This window comes from Lepidochelys kempii, chromosome 2 (genome assembly GCF_965140285.1).
Source record: "Lepidochelys kempii isolate rLepKem1 chromosome 2, rLepKem1.hap1, whole genome shotgun sequence".
In the NCBI taxonomy this organism is placed as follows: domain Eukaryota; kingdom Metazoa; phylum Chordata; order Testudines; family Cheloniidae; genus Lepidochelys; species Lepidochelys kempii.
This window is the reverse complement of record NC_136381.1, coordinates 17804853-17823370: the sequence shown is the minus strand read 5'-3', so window position 1 is coordinate 17823370 and position 18518 is coordinate 17804853. Positions and strand designations below refer to the sequence as shown.

Sequence of the window (18518 nt, the reverse complement as noted above, 5' to 3'; positions counted from 1 at the left end):
GATAAGGACAGCCCAACATTATGAGGGTGAGGAATTTAAGCTATGGTAAAAGAGGTAAGAGTTTAGTGTATTTTCTGTTGGCACAGTAATTCTATTCCACTCACCTGGACATTACTCTTGTCATAAATATAAAGGGAAGGGTAAACACCTTTAAATCCCTCCTGGCCCGAGGAAAAACGCTTTCATCTGTAAAGGGTTAAGACGCTAGGATAACCTTGCTGGTACCTGACCAAAATGGAGACAAGATACTTCCAAAGCTGGAGGCGGGGAGAAACAAAGGTTCTCTCTGTCTGTGTTGCTTTTGCCAGGACCAGAGCAGGAATGCAGGTCAGAACTCCTGTAAAGGTTTAATAAGCAATCTAGTTAGATATGCGTTAGATTCTGTTTTGTTTAAATGGCTGAGAAAATAAGTTGTGCTGAATGGAATGTATATTCCTGTTTTTATGTCTTTTTGTAACTTAAGGTTTTGCCTAGAGGGATTCTCTATGTTTTGAATCTGATTACCCTGTAAGGTATTTACCATCCTGATTTTACAGAGGTGATTCTTTCACTTTTTCTTCAATTAAAATTCTTCTTTTAAGAACCTGGTTGCTTTTTCATTGTTCTTAAGATCCAAGGGTTTGGGTCTGTGTTCACCTATGCAAATTGGTGAGGATTTTTATCAAGCCTTCCCCAGGAAAGGGGGTATAGGGTTTGGGAGGATTTTTGGGGGAAAGACGTTTCCAAGTGGGCTCTTTCCCTGTTATATATTAGTTAGACGCTTGGTGCTGGCAGCAATAAAGTCCAGGGGCAAAAGGTAAAATAGTTTGTACCTTGGGGAAGTTTTAACATAAGCTGGTAAAAGTAAGTTTAGGGGGTTTTTCATGCAGGTCCCCACATCTGTAGCCTAGAGTTCAGAGTGGGGAAGGAACCTTGACAACTCTATATTTCAAACTACTGTATTTACGAATTCTACTGCTGTATACACGGGAACTGCATTCTGGAGTTTCCAGAAAGAGTTTCCAGATTGGCAGCTCTGGAGAAAAGAGTCCTTCGTTTATCTTGTGGCAAATATGCATAGCAGCAGGGCAAGCTTCCCCCCTCCCCACTAAGATGTCTCAATCCTGGCACAGAGATTTACATCCAGAGGTAAGAAGGGTATTTCAGTCTTAATTCTCCATCTGCGGGGCCCAGATCAGCATTCATGTTGTGCTCCCTGTCAGTACCCAGCCCTGGTGAAGCTAATGATCCAACTAGTGGACCAAATTCAATGATGACTCCTGGGCATGTACCACCTGAGGCACATTGTGCATACGCTAAGAATAAGTACTTGGCCTCTTTACAGATGTCAAAAGGGCACAGGAGCCAGCAAAGAGAGCTGAAAACGGGAATTTGAGTGGAGATCTGCTGGAGGGGAAGGGAGATAAGCCCTGGTTCCATAGGGGCAGTATGAGTTCTTGAGAGTGTTTGTTTGCTGGTTTGGTCTTGGTCTTTTGGTTTGGAACCAATTTTATTTAACATTTTCATTAATGACCTTGGCACAAAGAGTGGGAGTGTGTTAATAAAATTTGCGGATGACACAAAGTTGGGAGGTATTGTCAATACAGAGGAGGACCAGAATATCATACAAGAAGATATGGATGACCTTGAAAACTGGAGTAATAGGAATGGGATGAAATTTAATAGTGCAAGGTCATGCACTTAGGGACTAACAACAAGAATTCTTGCCATAAGATGGGGATTTATCAGTTGGAATCAACAATGGAGTGTTATTACCATTATACAAGGGACTGGTGAGACCTCATCTGGATTAATGTGTGCAATTCTGGTCTCCCATGTCTAAGAAAGATGAATTCTAACTGGAACAAGTATAAAGATGGACTACCAGGATGATTAGAGGAATGGAGAACCTATCTTACAAGAGGAAACTTAGGCAGAGTGTCTTATTTTGCCTAACAAAACAAAGGCTCTCTATAAATACATCAGAGGGAAAAATATCAGGGAGGGAGAGCAGTTATTTAAGTTAAATGTCAATGTTGGCACAAGAACAAATAGCTATACAATGGCCATAAACAAGTTTAGGCTTAAAATTAGATGAAGGTTTCTAACCATCAGACAAGCTATGTTCTGGAACAACCTCCCAAGGACAGCAGTAGGGGAAAAAATCTAACTGGTTTCAAGACTGAGCTTGATACACTTAGGGAGAGGATGTTATGATGAAACTGACTGCAATGGCATATGGCCCATCTGCTACTGCTAGTAGGAAATATCCCCAGTGATCACAGATGGGACACTAGATGGGGAGGGCTCTGAATTACTACAGTGAATTCTTTCCCAGGTGTTTGGTTGGTGGGTCTTTCCAATATGCTCAGGGTCTAACTGATCACCACATTTGGGGTTGGGAATGAATTTTTCCCCAGGTCAGATTGGCAGAGACCCTGGGGTTTAAATTTTGCCTTCTTCTGCAACGTGGGGCTGGTCTGAACTAGAGTAAATGGTGGACTCTCTAGAACTTGAAGTCTTTAAATCAAGGATTGAGGACTTCACTAACCCAGCCAGAGGTTATGGGCCTATTACAGGAGTGAATGGGTGGGTGAAGTTCTGAGGCCTGCGACCTACAGGAGCTCAGACTCGATGATCACCATAGTCCCTTCTGATCTTCAAGTCTATAAATCTAAAAGGAGCAGCGGTTGAAGTGGTGAGTTCTGTGATGTGGACTAGACTGAGACTCACTCATTTCACACAGGCCAAAGAGCCATCAGATGGTAATGATGTAGACCTGGTGTGAATTTGAAGTGATGCTCACAGAGATGAAGGACAACCTTGTGGTTAAGGCATTGGACTGGAAATCAGGAGATCTGAGTGCAATTCCTGGCTGTGCCACAGGTTTCCTGTGTGACCTTGGACAAGTCACATGACCTCTCTGTGCCTCAGTTCCCTCCCCATTTGGTCTGTTAGGCCTCTTTAGATTCTAAACTCTTCCAGGCCAGGATTCTCTTTTATTAGGGGCTTGTGCGATGACTAGCACAATGGGACCCTGATCTTAGATGGGGCTTCTAGCTTACTATGGTAGTACAATGGATAACTAAGACTAAGTAATGACTAGAGGTCTCTCAGTCCATTACTAATTCCCGAAACTGCTGGTGACTTACGTTTTGCATGAACGTTGTATGAAAAGGAAAAAAAATCATACTTCTAAAAAAAATTAAACCCTTTTTATTTGTATATTTATTTTATATATAAAAGAAATTAAAAAAAAGAACACAAACAAAATGTTTATTATGGCAATTCAGTTTTATCAGAGCCCTCTGCTTGGGCCACTGCCTCTGGTCCACTGGAAGTTAGCAAAGTCCGCCGGTTATAATGTCCCTTTATGATGCCGGAGTTATTGTTCTCATTAAGAATTTGCTTCTGTTTTTGCCTGTTAAGAGACTGTACAAGTCCTAATACAACAGCCGCTAAGGAATACTGTCCAGTCAGTTTTCTTGGTTGTAAGATTAAAGGATTTGGTTGTACTCTTCCTAGAAGAAAATACGTTTTGATTTTTCCTTCCTGTTCGCTGATACCTTTGACATAAATCTCTCCTCGATAGTCGAAGGCAAATCCCTTGTCCTTCAGGATCAGATACGTTTCTTCAGGCACTTGTATTCTGCCACTTACACCCGTGCTGTCCATTCGACTAGCTAGGTTAACCGTTTTGCCCCAGATATCATATTGGGGCTTCTTAGCACCGATAACTCCTGCTACAACAGAGCCATGGCTAATACCTACAAACAAAATAAAATCAAGAGGAAACATAATTAGACAATCGGGCAAGAATGTTTGAAATACCAAGTTTGCAATTATGCTTTAGAAGTTTGCTTCAGACACATTCTTCTTTGAGTTTTAGGAAAAGGGTGGAAATAAAGAGAAATAAGGACATAAAACATTGGAACTTCTATCTGGATATTGATTGTATATGGTAGCTATCACTACATGATGTGAATATCTGTAAACTATGTATCACCTTGACAGCAATAAACTTGGTACTGTACAAGGGCTCAGGACTAGCCATTGTTCCAAGTAGGTTTGCCATCTTTTGGGAGTTTATCCTGAAAGACAAACTTGTTAGTATTAGATGTGACATCATCATATTGTTAAGTATTAGGGGGTAGCCATGTTAGTATCTATCCACAAAAACAATGAGGAGTCCGGTGGCACCTTAAAGACTAACAGTTTTATTTGGGCATAAGCTTTCGTATGTAAAAAACCCCACTTCTTCAGACGCAAGTGGGTTTCTTACCCATGAAAGCTTATGACCAAATAAATCTGTTAGTCTTTAAGGTGCCACCGGACTCCTCATTGTCATCATATTGTTACTTCCTATGGAAAGACATCACAAGATCATGATGCAATTGCTTAAAAATGTCATAGTTTCTTAACAGCTTAGCATTATTTTGGGAAAGCTAAAATTGTCCTGCAAGCACTCCTAATAAATTTAAGACAAGGGGTAATGCTGTAAGATTAAAAGGGTCTATATGCCTATTTTAAAAGTAAATTCAGTACTGGTGAAAGGTGATAGATACACAGCTCTGGAGAGAAATTGCTTTGCTTTCTCTCAGATGTATATGTGTATACAAGGACAGCATATATATAGGGACAATGACAATGCAAACCTCCAGATTGCATGATCTGTATGGCTCAACCTTGATGTGGAAAACCACCTCGAAGGGATCACATTTCTGTTGGATGTGTTTTGGGCTTGTCCAGTAATGCAGTCTCCTATACTGACTGTCAGGTGCAGGCATATTACTGCTGTATCCAATACATATAGCCTATGATACTTTTGTGTCCCATCCTAATGGTTTCATCCAGGATGCCAGGTTTCCTATGGCAGCAATTCAAAACCACTGGTGGTCCTACAGGTCTGGGCAGAACTGGGATTAGATTTTTGTGCAAAGCCAAAAACCAAGTTGCTGTACTTAGAATAAGCTCCCATTTCTATTTTACAGGAGAAGCAGTTGATGCAGGAAGATTAAATGAAAAAAGAGAAGGTGAGTCAATATCAGATCCAGGGTGCTCCTGGCTCCCAGTCTAGTGTTCAGACCATCACACAGTGATGCCTCTCTGTCAGACTCATGCGAGAGTGTACAGGATGTTGTCATCCATTGGTACCGTAGCTTGCCCAAGAGATTATAGGCATTATAAAAAGAGAACCAGAAGATTCTCTTTTAGGCTACATAGTGGGAGGCTGTATTTTGGGAGCCGGAGGATCGTATTTCTATCCTGCTCACGACTTTGAAGTCAATGTGATCACAGAAGACAAAATAGCTGGTGGTATTGAAGTTCAGTACATCCACGTGATAAGTATACAATGTCCTTGCAGGTCATAATAGGCAGCAGGTAGGTAACAGGCAGCAGGTTTAAATCAAACATAAGGAAGCACTTCTTCACCCAGTGCACGAGCAACCTGTGGAACTTACTGCCAAAAGTATAACTGGGTTCAAAAAACAATTAGATGAGTCCATGAAGGAAAGGCCCGTCAATGGCTATTACCCCAGATGGTCTGGATGCAACCCCATGCTCCGGGTGTCCCTAAACCTCTGACTGCTAGAAGCTGGGACTGGATGACAGGAGAGGGCTTAATGAATAATTGCCTTCTTCTGTGCATTCCCTCTTAAGCATCAGACACTGGCCACTATCAGAAGAAAGGATACTGGGCTAGATGGACCACTGGTCTGACCCAGTGTGGCCATTCCTATGTTCTTACATATAAAGGGTGTGTGCTTGCAAAAAATAAGCCATTTTATTTCAAATGCTTGCACGGTACTTACCGATGCGGAGTTCAAAGTTGTTGAACGAATGTTTGTTGATCTCCTGTATACTTTCATTCAAAGCTATGGAAAAGTCAGCCAGAGCGCACAAATGTCCCCATTTGTCTTCACATTGCTAAGAGTGAATTAAAATGGAATACATTATGTGTGTTTTGCATTTGCTATAAAACAACGGTCTCCCCAGAGCTAAGTATGTGAAATCATAATTCACAAGAGCAGTCTCATCATACCCTATTAAATCTCAGTGAAGTGGTTCACGGTTAATGGAGAGGTAATACATTCCATTTATGGTGCGCTGCTTACACATTTCAGTGCAGAGCTGCCTTGCTGTGAAATATTGTAGATACTTTGCTTGAGATCAGGAATTTGATGGGTAATAATGGGAATAAGCAGGAGGTGGGATTTCAGGGGATAAAATTAAAGCTGAGAGGGTGTGAGGAAAGAGAGAAACACAACTTGTCTTAGGAGGAAAAGTAACGAGAATGGGAAGCAGGGGAATAAGGGGACAAACAGCACTGAGAGTGAAAGAAGAAAAGAGAGGGAGAGAGAATTCTTTGAGAACAATTGTGATTTTCATTTGCTAGAAGTTCCAAATATCTATTTTCTTCTAGTAAATACCACCCTGTGAGCATCTAAAAATGACACCAATATCCTTTACTTTGCAGGAACAGATGAAGAGCATAACATTGACATCTCTGCTTGTTTTAAAAAGATTGAATTAGTCCCTTACCTGTTTTTCAGGTGATAATCCCGATACAGCCATGTATGTGCTGCCAATGGTTTTAATTTTTTCAATATCTTGAAATCTTTCTTCACCTAGTAACTAATGCAAATGAGACAAAAGGCTGTTACTTCTATAGTACCTGATGCAAAATGTGGTAGAGTTAAATTGTAAAAGTACAAAGACCTAAACTAATAATTATTCTCACAGTTCATTGTAAGGAAGATCTAATTTGGTAGAGCATCTTGTGTAATTGACAACGGCACACAGTTTGCTTGAACTTCTTTGTACAATGAGCTTAAAGCTTTCAATGTTTTCATGGTAGGTATTCACAAAATGCATTCAGTTAAACCCTGCAGGTCTGCTCGGCACAGCAAATTATGGATTGTACAAAATACACACACTCAAGTCCAATTTAAATTCAGGCAATTGCTGGAGTTCCATCACACACACACACACACACACACATAGAGATACATATACATGTACACACACACACATACACACTAATTGAGCATAAACAAACTGAAAAAAACCAACAACCAGCCCCCCAGAATGTTACAAAATCTCCGTAAATCCTAGAGGAAACTTCTCTTTTATTAGGCAAAACATGAACACCCTTATACTATATACCACTATGCAAAGTTCTTCCAGTTCATGTGTCTGAGGTTCCCATTGATTAAAAGCTAAAGGGATTACTTTATTCAAAGCAAGACACATACCACAGGCTTATCACAGATGACCTCCCATCAAACTAACCACATTGTACGTAAGTCAAGAATCTGGGGTCTTGGAAACATTGTATCTCGTTTATGGAAATCACACCACCTGCCTCTCATGGAATGCTGCACTGCCGCCTATGCAGGGAATGTAAACCCATATGCCTTTCAAACCATGGGAAGGCCAACACCTGACCTACTATCTGCTTGCAAAGCCATTTATGTGCCTTTCCCTGCCCAAAGCCAGCAGCTTCAATGCTCTCCTAAAGAAAGGAATCACTGCTTGTAACGCAGCCTTCATGAGCAATCTGATGGCAACAGATCAGTGTGAACAGGCGTTCGGGGAAAACAATTATGGTAAAGAAACAGATTTCATTTTCAGCTTCCAAAGGGTTTTTGTAAACAGCAGTGAGCAACGCAGTAATTTAACAAGCATGACAAATATCTGAACCGTGCTCTTTTCAGGCGCAAAGAAGCCATTGGCTCTTAGATCATTTACAGAGAATATCTCAAGCTATCTTCTTTTTTGTCTTCTATTATTTTAAATACCCCTATATTTCAGAGGTTTAGCCTTTTTATCAGCTGCTTCATCCATGTTTAAAACAATGCTTTCTTTTTCATTTTCTGCTCTGTGGCATCTTACAAAGATGGATTTTAATATTGTGGGAAAATATTCAAATTGACTCAGTTCTGTTTTTTTCCCCCTTATTGTGTTCACTAATTGGCCTAGGCAATTTAGGGAACATTTTCTAATACTAACACTTACCTTGAGCCCAAAAACCAGTTCAGGGCCTGATCCCACATTCTTCACATATCCAAGGTCAGTGGGATGTCACTGATCATGCAAAAAATGCAAGATTGGTTCTCAAGTGTACACATGCAATATTACCCAGTTGCATGCATGCAAGTACAATTTAACCAGTGAAGTGTGAAAATGTGATTCTGCAGTTAAATCATAATTTATATTTATGACAGTATAATAACGGCTATGGCATAAACCCGGCGTAAGTCACTGCAGCGTAAAGAGAAAGGAAAAATGGTCCGTGAAGTAGAAAGCCCTTATTAAAATACCAAAACAAGTAATATCAGCACCAAGACACCACTAAGGTGGTAAGCACCTTAGATTAAATTGATTAGATAGAAAATGAGATATCCAAAAAAAATTGCCTTAGATCTACAATTTTCAGGGCAGTGACAATGTCTGTGTGTGCTTCTGTACAGCATACCAAACACTGAGGGCTTGGTCTTGGTTGTGGCTTCTGGGATACAACAAGTAATTATAATAATATTCATCTTGGACTCTGAAAAGTGGTGCTATAAAAAGGCAGCACAGTGTCCATATAGTCAATGTGCCGTCAGTGCCTCTGAGCACATCTACAAAATAGAAAATCACGTATAATTGCATTCTGAAATGACACGTTGTCACACTGAAAGACTCCCCATGCCAGTCCAGAAGTCAACATCTCCCGGCTCGCCAATCAGGGAAAGCCTGGATAACTAGACAGGCCTTACAGCAGGTTCTGAAGGTCAACAGACTTTTGGAGCTTTGGGGAAAGCAAGTTCCAGACTCACATGACCCCAAATACACAAATTTGCGGCCAGACTGTGGCCTGGCCTTGTGTGACTGTACAAGGATATAAGAGGCAGTTAGACACCTGTCTCTACACCCATGAGAGTCCTCTTTGGACTGTGCTCTAGGAACACAAGGAAAGCAGGGCTTCATGAGGCCACTGCTTCCCCCTCCTGTGTGGATGTGTGGCGAGTTGGAGGAGAGGGGTAGGGAGTGGGCAGTCTTGAATTCATTCCCCCAGTGTAGGTTATTTCTCCCCAGAGACAAAGGGCAAAGAGTGGTGGGATTGTGACTCTCTGAGGTAGCATACAGCTTCCCAGAAGCACAGGAAGCACAAAATGGCTGAAATTCAGCCAGATAAATCTTCTGTTTGTTTTTCTCTCCTCAACATAGACCATGAGGACAAAAGACCAGACCCTAGCAGTCCTGTTCACCAAATTATAAAGCAATCAACATTCATCTCAGTTTTTGAGCATAGACAGATTGGTTTCCTCAGGCTGACTACACCCAGAAGAGTTCTCCTGATGCACACCACTCCTCCTTATTTGTAGACTGCTATGGTGGTGAAAGAGGTGGTTTACATCACAGTCACCGCACATGACTTAAAAGTGTACATGCAGCAATTGGGTGAATCCAGAACAAGATTTTTACTACTAGCTTTCTAACCGCCCTTCCTTCATGCTTCTTCTGCTGCAGAAGGCATACCAAAGAGGATGGTGCAGAAGGACATTTAGAAGACACGTATCAAGGAAAGAAGATAATTATATTTTCCCATCAACATATAAACCGAATGGTTCAACACAGTATGTTCCTTTATGCAGCTCTCAAATCCAATGGGGTGCGGAAGGAATATCAACAGAAAAGGTCCTCTGCCCAGGTAGGTGCAAATCTGAGCCCTGATCTCAAGCTGAATAAAGAATGGTTTGTTATCATTCAGTGATTCCATAATTAATTTGTTCCCCTCCACCTGCCAGATCTGCAAACTCAATCTCGGCTCTGACAGGCAAACTGGATTTGTTCCAGCTCACATGCCATCACCAATGACAACTACATTCCAGTTGCAGAATCTTTAACAGTAAACAATCCATCTCACTCTCTCTCACTGGCACTGACTGGGGCAAACAGGAATAATAGGCAGTCACAATGGATGTTGGTCACTGAAGTCAGCGGCTCTGACTCCGAATATATGCAGGGTGCAGAAACATTGACTAAGATGTCACCATTTTTCATAATCACCCTTCTAGCTCTTAACAGCTGCTGAGTAAAGCAATTGTTTTTCACAATCTTTCCATATGTAATGCTGAAAAGCTGCATTTTTCCAACACTAACAGTGCTGCTCCCAAACTGTGCATCCAGACGTGGCTGACAGGTCTGCAAATAAGGAGTAGGGTGAAATACTGGCAAGGAAGCATCATGCCTCCACCCCTCCACCTTGTCCTTAAGTCAATATTTGCAAGAAAATGTTACCAGCAGACTTTCAGCTAGGGGATGTTGCACAGCTGAAAACGGGAAGCTTAATGACGTCTCTGTCTCTTTGCAGTACATTTTGTTCATGCTTCTCAGCCTTCCCTTCTTTCCTGTGTATGATCATTAACTCTTTTCAGTCATTCTCTCTTATGTGCTTCCTTTCAAACAGCTGAGCTGCAGACCAGAGTCTAGCTAGAGTAAGCAAACTGCATCTCCACCATAGAAATAGGTTAGCAGCCAGCAAGGGATCACATTATTTCATTTAATATCCACACCACAACCTATTATACAACTAAAGATGTCTGAGACTTAACATAGTTCCTCAATAGGCTCTTTATTCATCAGAGAGTAGGTGTTAGGGACTTGAATGTGAGATAACTTTCATATTCTTGGTGAACGAGATGTCTTTAATGATCATAGCTACAGCAATAAGATTCTTCTGCCAAAATTGCACTCACATGCATGATGGGACTTCTTAAAATTAATTCATAGCATAAACTTTGAATTATCTTTGAGGCATAAAGTTTTAAATCAGAACTACAAAGAAAAACAAAACCATTAATAAAGAAATATGGTGACATCTGGGTGTTAGCTTAGGTATAAAATCAGATATTTATACCTGTGCAGGAGCCTAGCAAGTAGCAAAGCTTGTTAAGTAGCAATGATATTTGAAAGGTAATTATGTTACATAAGGACATCAGATTGTGCCTCTTTCTTCCACCCTGACCACCACTACCTCACTCCACCAATTGCTGTTCCCCATCCAGTTCTGTGGACACATCCTCAGGCTTCTCCTCTCATCCACCTCTTTATCCACGATGTCTATATGCTTCAAATGCCAGTGAGTCAAAATCCAAGATGTACCCACCACCAGTCTCCCTCTCACACTACCCTGGGAGAGGAAGGTGAGGGTCCTAGTTCTGCTTCAGTTCCCCACCTGTAAAATTTGGATAACAATACTTCTGGCAAAGAGGCAATATGAGGATAAATTCATTTAAAATTCAGAGGCGCTTGGACACCGTGGTGCTGGAGGCCATATAAGAACCTAGAGAAATGTATCTCCTCTACTCCATTCATGTTCTTATCACTCACACCCTCATCCTTTTCCTTTGGTGCCTGTTGAACTATCTTCCTTTCAGTAGAAAAGCACTGTAAGCCTTGATTGTATTCCCTGTCACCGTATCTCCTCCTGATTCCCAGTTCAGTGTCACAGCAACAGACAGCCACCCACTGTCCTTTGGTACCTTCCCTGGTGGTTTTAAGATTACCACTATTCCTACCCTTTCTGAAGATTCCTCCTTATTTATGTCCATCCCCACCCTCTCTCCATCTGATCTCCAATCTTCTCTTTCTTAGCAAAATCCTGGAAATCCAGATTTTTTTTCTGAGCTCTCTAATTTGCTTTTCCAAAAGCAATGCCCTGGATCCGTGGTGCTCAAGCTTTTCCACACTGAAACCAGGACCTCTCTCCCATTTAGCTGGGATCTAGAACTGCTGCCATTTGGCAATATGTGAAGGGCAGAGCAGTCACAACCTACTGAAACTTGTTTGTAGCCCCCAGGTTGACAGTCTCTATCCTTGGTAGTTTCCACTCTCACTTCCAGCTGCTTCACAGTTCTTAAACTGTCCTTCTGCTCAAAGATCTTCTCAGGTCTAGCCCTTGTTCCTTTTCTCTTCTAATCCTTCCTGACCGCAGTACAGAATTTGACACCATCTATCTTGACATCCCTATTAATTGATTGGCAGAGTTAGCAATAGCCTTGGACAACTTGCTGCCTGCTCTCACTCCGCTAGCCAACTGCTCCTCTCTTGCAATGGGCAATGGTTACTTCTCTGCTTTTAAACCTAAGGGGTTTGTCCTAGGCCGGCTTCTCTCCTCGTTTATCTTATCCCCGTTGGTGCCTATTCTGAAGTCAACCTTGGTTGTCCTTTCTGTGGAAATGATACCTAAATATAGCCCTTTACTTTAAGTCCTTTCCTCACAGATTATTAGCATCACTATGAAACTTTGTTCAGCTTAATATATCTAAACCTGTATCCTCCCTATCTGATCAGGCCAGCACCCTCAATCAAAACTCAACCATCTCTCCATCCCTCATTTACCATCTTCTTTCAAGAATCTGGACATTTGATTTGACACTGTTCACTATTTTTTCTTTCATATTCCGTGAGTCCATAAATTCATTGCCTTCAAAACAATGCCATTACTTCCTATATCTGGACCACTCCTTTCCCAAAACTAGTGCAGATAACTTCATCCTCTTTAACCATCAATACCAAGGTATAGTCTATATCTATATTATCTAGATGTATTGGGACAGATTCTGATTGCAATCACAAAGGTGTAAATCCAAGTCACTCAACTAATTTTAGTCTTAACTTCACCTTACTGGTGTAATTAATATCAGTGCTTGGCACTTTCAGTAGAAGAAAAGATAAACAATTTGGATAGCAATTACAGTAAAGACCAGGCACAAATATTGCAGGGACTTAGTAAAGATGATGAATCAAATGTCAGACCTGCTGATCTGGGTGTTCAATATTTAAAGTCCACCAAGTCCCCTTCTCTATTAGCTGGTATTACCTCATCGAAGTCTGCAATGATTTCATTCAGCAAACGGAGACATTCCACTCCTTGGTTGTTCATTTCAGTTTGAGAATAAAAATCAGCAAACCCAGGGATGGAAGCAAACATCACGCCAACAGCATCATAGGACTGAGAGTATAACTCCTAAAGGAACAATAGGGAAGAAAAACAAGTTGGAGTGGAAATTTATCCCATAGGTGATGTAGGGCTGTTGAAAATCATTGTCTGCACTTCACAACCCACATGTCTATCTTTTTAAGAACTTAACATTTATTTGATGAACAGCTCTGGACATGGCATTTCGTAGGTACTATTGAGTTCCCTGGGAGAAGGTTGCCAAGAGGGTTGCCAACTCTTGTAATTTTATCATGAGTCTCTCACAATAGTCGGTGCTTTTCTTAAAGCCCTATCAGCTTGAGTCATGTGATTATGTAAGAATTTCAGCTTTCATTTAAAAGAAAAACGGTTTCAGCCCTCATGGTTGTGGAGAAGCGTTGGAAATGTGTACCTGCAAGGCTCAAACACCAGAAAACAAATAAAAAGAACCTTACATTTAATATTGTGAAAATCACATGATTTTTAAGCCACTCAATTTTTTTTGAATGCGTGGGATTGGCAATAGAGGTGTTGTCTAACGGCAAGAATCGGGGACATGAATCAAGATTCTTGATTTCTGTTCTTCACTCTTCTGCTGACTCACTCTGTAGTCGTTGGCACATCCCTTCTCTCTGTGCAGCAATTTACCCAACAGTAAAAATGGGAATAACAACAACCACCCAGGGGTGCTGGGAGTCTTAATTTGTTCAGGTTTGTTTGTTTGTTTGTTCGTTCTTTGGAACACAGCTGACTTTCTTACCCCAGCCCCTCCTCCGTCTGTGATGGAGGTGCCTCTGCAGGGACAGGGGAACCATACCACCGAGGCCAAACTCCCCCTTTCACAGCTGCAGTGCCCAGAGTGGAGCCTGGGGCCCTAATTATGGGAGAAGAGACAGTGTGTGTGTGTGTGTGTGTGTATATATATAAACGTGTATGTCTATAAATCTCTGTCTATATATCTCTGTCTGTTTATCTCTGTCTATAAAACTGTTCAGCTGAGCCTTCCATTGCTCGGTTTTTCTATTTTTAGTAGGAAACATCAAGATAGAAATAATAAGTCCATGAGAAAGTGCTTACAGTACACATCTGGGGATTCATTTTTTGAGAGCAGGAGAATTAAGTTAATAGCCAGACATGAATTACAGGATTGATTGTACAGTAATCTTCCAGATGTTAATGCCAGCCAGCTCATTCATAAATCCTCCCCAGGTATAATCGCTCCAGGAAATTGCCTTGCAAAAAGCAGAGGTGGCAGCTGAAATCCAACTGCAAGTGTATTGAATGCATCAGCACTGAAATACCAGGCAACTGGTTTCAATGCTTCTTTTGAAAATTATTTTAGCACTGAATGTGAATGTGTGTGGAGGTACATATCTCAATGGTTCAGTAGGATGGAGCATGTACCCTTCCAGCAGCCATAGTATATTCGTGACAGAAGATGGCAGGGGCCAGAATTGGAGTTTATTTCACACTAAAAAAAGGGCTTTACTTTTGCTCTCTTTCTGTCATATGCACACACACTTTCAATTGTGCAGAATAACATTGTGTTTTCTTAGCAATTTAATTCTTGCAAAGTAGGAGATTCCCCAAGAGGTGAAACTCTTAAATGCCTGGACATGTAAACCCCTGAAGATGATGCCATTTTTTCCTAGCTAATACTTTAAAGCATAACTTTTAGAAAAAACAATGGCATGTCCTGTCAGACCTATTTTGGCTAGTTACATCTATTTTCAAAAAAGTACTGTCTGACAAGTGGGATTCTGAACCCATTTAATTGTACAGCAAATAGCTTATTGTTGGTATCTTGATTCTAGAACTATTTGTGAACCCTTGGTTCCTGATGCACAGTTCAAAGGTCATGTATATCTCCAATCCCAAGCCTGATTTACATTGCACTTTACAACACACTCAGGGCTTGTCTACACCTCCTGGAGGATTGACATTGTGGCGATCGATGCATCGGCCGTTGATTTAGTGGGTCTAGTGAAGACCCGCTAAATTGACCACCCATCATTCTCCTGTCAATGCCTGTAATCTACCTGATCGAGAAGAGTAGGGGGAGTGGACGGGAGAGTGTCTCCCATTGACATTGCGTATTGTGGACCCCATGGTAAGTTGATCTAAGCTATGTCGATTTGAAGTACACTATTCATATAACTCAAATTTCATAGCTTAGATTGACTTTTCCCTTTAGTGTAGATAAGGGCTCAGCTTGGCCCCTACTAATATTATTGTGAGAATTTGACTTATTTCTGGTCACACTACTTTCAGACATGCTTTCTCCCTTTTCTTTTTTCTCAGATTTCCTTCATCCCTTGAGTAAACCCCTCTGAGATCTCCATCAAGAATCTCCAAAGCCTCCCCTACCAGCAGCTGTTATTGCCTGTTTCCTCTGTCTCAGGGGCCTGTCCAGTGTAGCTTTGTATTTATTCTGATTCTTAACATATCCTTATTAAGTTTGCCAAGGCCCATTAGGATACATTCTTTAATTACATGGTCTATATTTGTTCTAAGAAAACCCCTGTTTCATACACAAAAAGAAAAGGAGGACTTGTGGCACCCTAGAGACTAACCAATTTATTTGAGCATAAGCTTTCGTGAGCTACAGCTCACATCATCGGATGCATCCCTCAGTGCACAGGATGGATAGTAAATGAGGCAAACGGCTGTAAAAAGAGAAAGGATGTTCTCTTGGATTTAAGGGGCTGGACTGGCACCCAGGAGAGCTCTCCCACAAACTTCCTGTGTGATGCTGAACAAGACTAATTATGCATGAGCAGAGTGTATTAAGGTTACACAGGCATTAGTTAATTCTGGCATTTCCTATCTTTGGAGGGATTTGCAACATTAATGTTCTTTTAGCATTATTTTCTGCATGGAATAAATAATGTCAGACAGAGGCAACAGCTTTAACATTCTCACAGTATCATAAAGGACACTATTTTTCTTTTGCCTGTTAGGAAAAAAGTATCAGAAACAAACTGATATGTACTTCGTTATCTCGATCCTTCTCCAGGAAGTGACGGGCAACATGACTTGGCAGAATATTTCGAAGCATATTTTCATTGTGTTCCCTTAATTCCTTCATTTCGTTGATTTCTTCTTTCGCTTGAACACGCCACAGAAAGTCCAGGCGGGCTGTGTATTCAAGCTATATTTATGAAGAAAGGCAAACATTAAGTCTGATGAGCTAAATGCAGACATGGGATTGTAATCATGGAAGCCTGTCGCTACTACCTAAATTACTTCAGTGCTGTAGACACCAGAACTATGACTCCTAAATAATTTTCTTTCTCCTATAAACAAATACCAGCATTTTGTCATGTATAGTGAGAATCGCAAAGGAATCAAGGGCCCAATAACATGAGTCATATTGCTATCTTATATTTAGTGGTTGGAAAATTTCAATAAAGTTATTTCCCCCTAGAACATGTCTGCATTACTTAAAGAATGATATTATGGAGTCAGACATGAGATAAAGTAACAGAATACATAGCTAGGTTAACAACATATTCTTCCAGCTCCTGAATCAGAAAATATATTCAGCTTTTTACAACTGTTTTCAACTGGAATGTACTTCACAAAAAAACAGAGCCAGGGTGAATAAGGATACTGTGCAGAGAATAATTTACATCTCAAGGACAAGCACTCTTCTCTCAGTGAAAAAAAAAATGAAAAGCCCAACATGCTTCAGACTTTCAAGTTTGAGATGCCTGAAGTGAGCTGTTTCTGCTGCTAGGGCAAATAGACATTTGCTTTTGAACTTATATATGATAGTGGAAGCATATAGATTGTCTTGTAGCTACATGAATAATCTGTAGTTTCATTCAGATTGCATTCTGGTTCCAAAGGTTGCAAAATTGCTATTGATTATTTGTATAACCATAGTGCCTAGTAGCCCCAGTCATGGGCCAGGACCCCAGTGCAGTAGATGCTGTACAAACAGGATCTCTGGAAAAGAGTCCCTAGAACGTGAGGCAATAGGTGGGTGCAGACAGGCGTGGGGAGCACACGGAAGAATGAGACAATAGTGGTCTCTAGATACCAGCTGCCTCACCATTGTTCAGATTTTTGTAGGCATCACATCAAATGAGAGAGTTTTAATGAGGGATCTGAAGGAAGACAATGCAGTTTAATCCTGGTAGAGGTGCAGAAGCGGTCACTGATTGAACTATGGAAAGGCACTGAAATAATGGGGCTGTGTCTGTGTATGGATGCCATCAAACATGTCAAAGAACGATTTATGCTGTTTGGGATGATACAACCAGGAGTAAGGGTCAAACAACTAGAATGGGAATATTTCAAATAAGAGAACAGGCACATTTTCTAGCTGTGAGATGCATTAGCCAATCAAATGATTTGCCAATGACAGTTATTGAGATTCCAGCACGAGAAATGTTTGAGAGCAGACCAGATAAGACACTTGGTATCTTTGTCTAGAGGATAATCCCCAATGATGAACAATGAATTTAGGTATTGCCACATTGTAGCAGTCTAGTGGTCCATCCAGCTCAGTATCTTGTCAAGAACACTGGCCAGTGATCTTCTGAGAAAGGTGCAAGAAATGCTGCATGGACCGTTATAGGATAACCTAACTGGAGGGAAAGTTTCTTCCTCACTTCCCATAGCTAGAACAGAGTTTAAGCCCTGCAGGATGCAGGTTTATATCTCATTACAAACTTGTATTTATTTTGCACTATTTTCTAAAACTCTTGTCATCCATATGAATCTTGCTAAGTTCTTGATCTCTGTTATATCGATGGCAGTGAGTTCCACAGGCTAACGGTGCATAGTCTGTAAAACTATTTCCTTTTACCAGTTTTTTCAGCTTTCAATCTCATTGAATACCCCCTTGCTCTTGTGTTATGAGCCAGGGTGCAGATAAGACCCTGATCTACCTTTACATCACCAGGAAAAAGAGGCCTAAAATCATCTCTCATTTACTTGTCATGTTTCAGAGTAACAGCCATGTTAGTCTGTATTCGCAAAAAGAAAAGGAGTACTTGTGGCACCTTAGAGACTAACCAATTTATTTGAGCATGAGCTTTCGTGAGCTACAGCTCATGCTCAAATAAATTGGTTAGTCTCTAAGGTGCCACAAGTACTCCTTTTCTTTTTACTTGTCATGGGATCCCCTCGTGATTTGAATAATTACGTGGGGCTTTAGATTAACAGATTCATAGATTCCAAGGTCAGAAGGTTCCACTGTGATCATCCTGTCTGACTTCCATTGTAACACAGGTCATAGAACTTCCCCAAAATAATTTGTAAAGCGTTTCTTTTAGAATAAGCATCCAATTTTGATTTAAAAATTCACAGTGATGGAAAATGCACCTTGATCCTTGGTAAATTGTTCCAATGGTTAATTACCCTCATTGTTAAAAATTTACACCTTTCTAGTCTAGGTTCTAATTTGTCTAGGTTCAACTTCCAGCCTGTCATAAATATAAAGGGAAGGGTAAACCCCTTTGAAATCCCTCCTGGCCAGGGGAAAGCTCCTCTCACCTGTAAAGGGTTAAGAAGCTAAAGGTAACCTCGCTGGCACCTGACCAAAATGACCAATGAG

General features: G+C 40.9%; 1 protein-coding gene across 2 annotated transcripts in view; it reads right to left on the bottom strand.

Moving 5' to 3' along the window:
* Positions 1–3179: 3179 nt before the first annotated feature.
* Positions 3180–18518, bottom strand: part of ADCY8 (adenylate cyclase 8) — a 185384-nt gene continuing 170045 nt past the window's right edge. For both annotated transcript variants that reach the window (XM_073330121.2, XM_073330122.2), the window contains 5 exons: positions 15945–16103; positions 12854–13000; positions 6523–6615; positions 5793–5907; positions 3180–3746 (listed from right to left, as the gene is read on the bottom strand). In XM_073330121.2, the coding sequence (XP_073186222.1) occupies positions 3259–3746; positions 5793–5907; positions 6523–6615; positions 12854–13000; positions 15945–16103 (1002 nt within the window). In that variant the 3' untranslated portion in view covers positions 3180–3258. The remainder of the gene's footprint in view (positions 3747–5792; positions 5908–6522; positions 6616–12853; positions 13001–15944; positions 16104–18518) is intronic.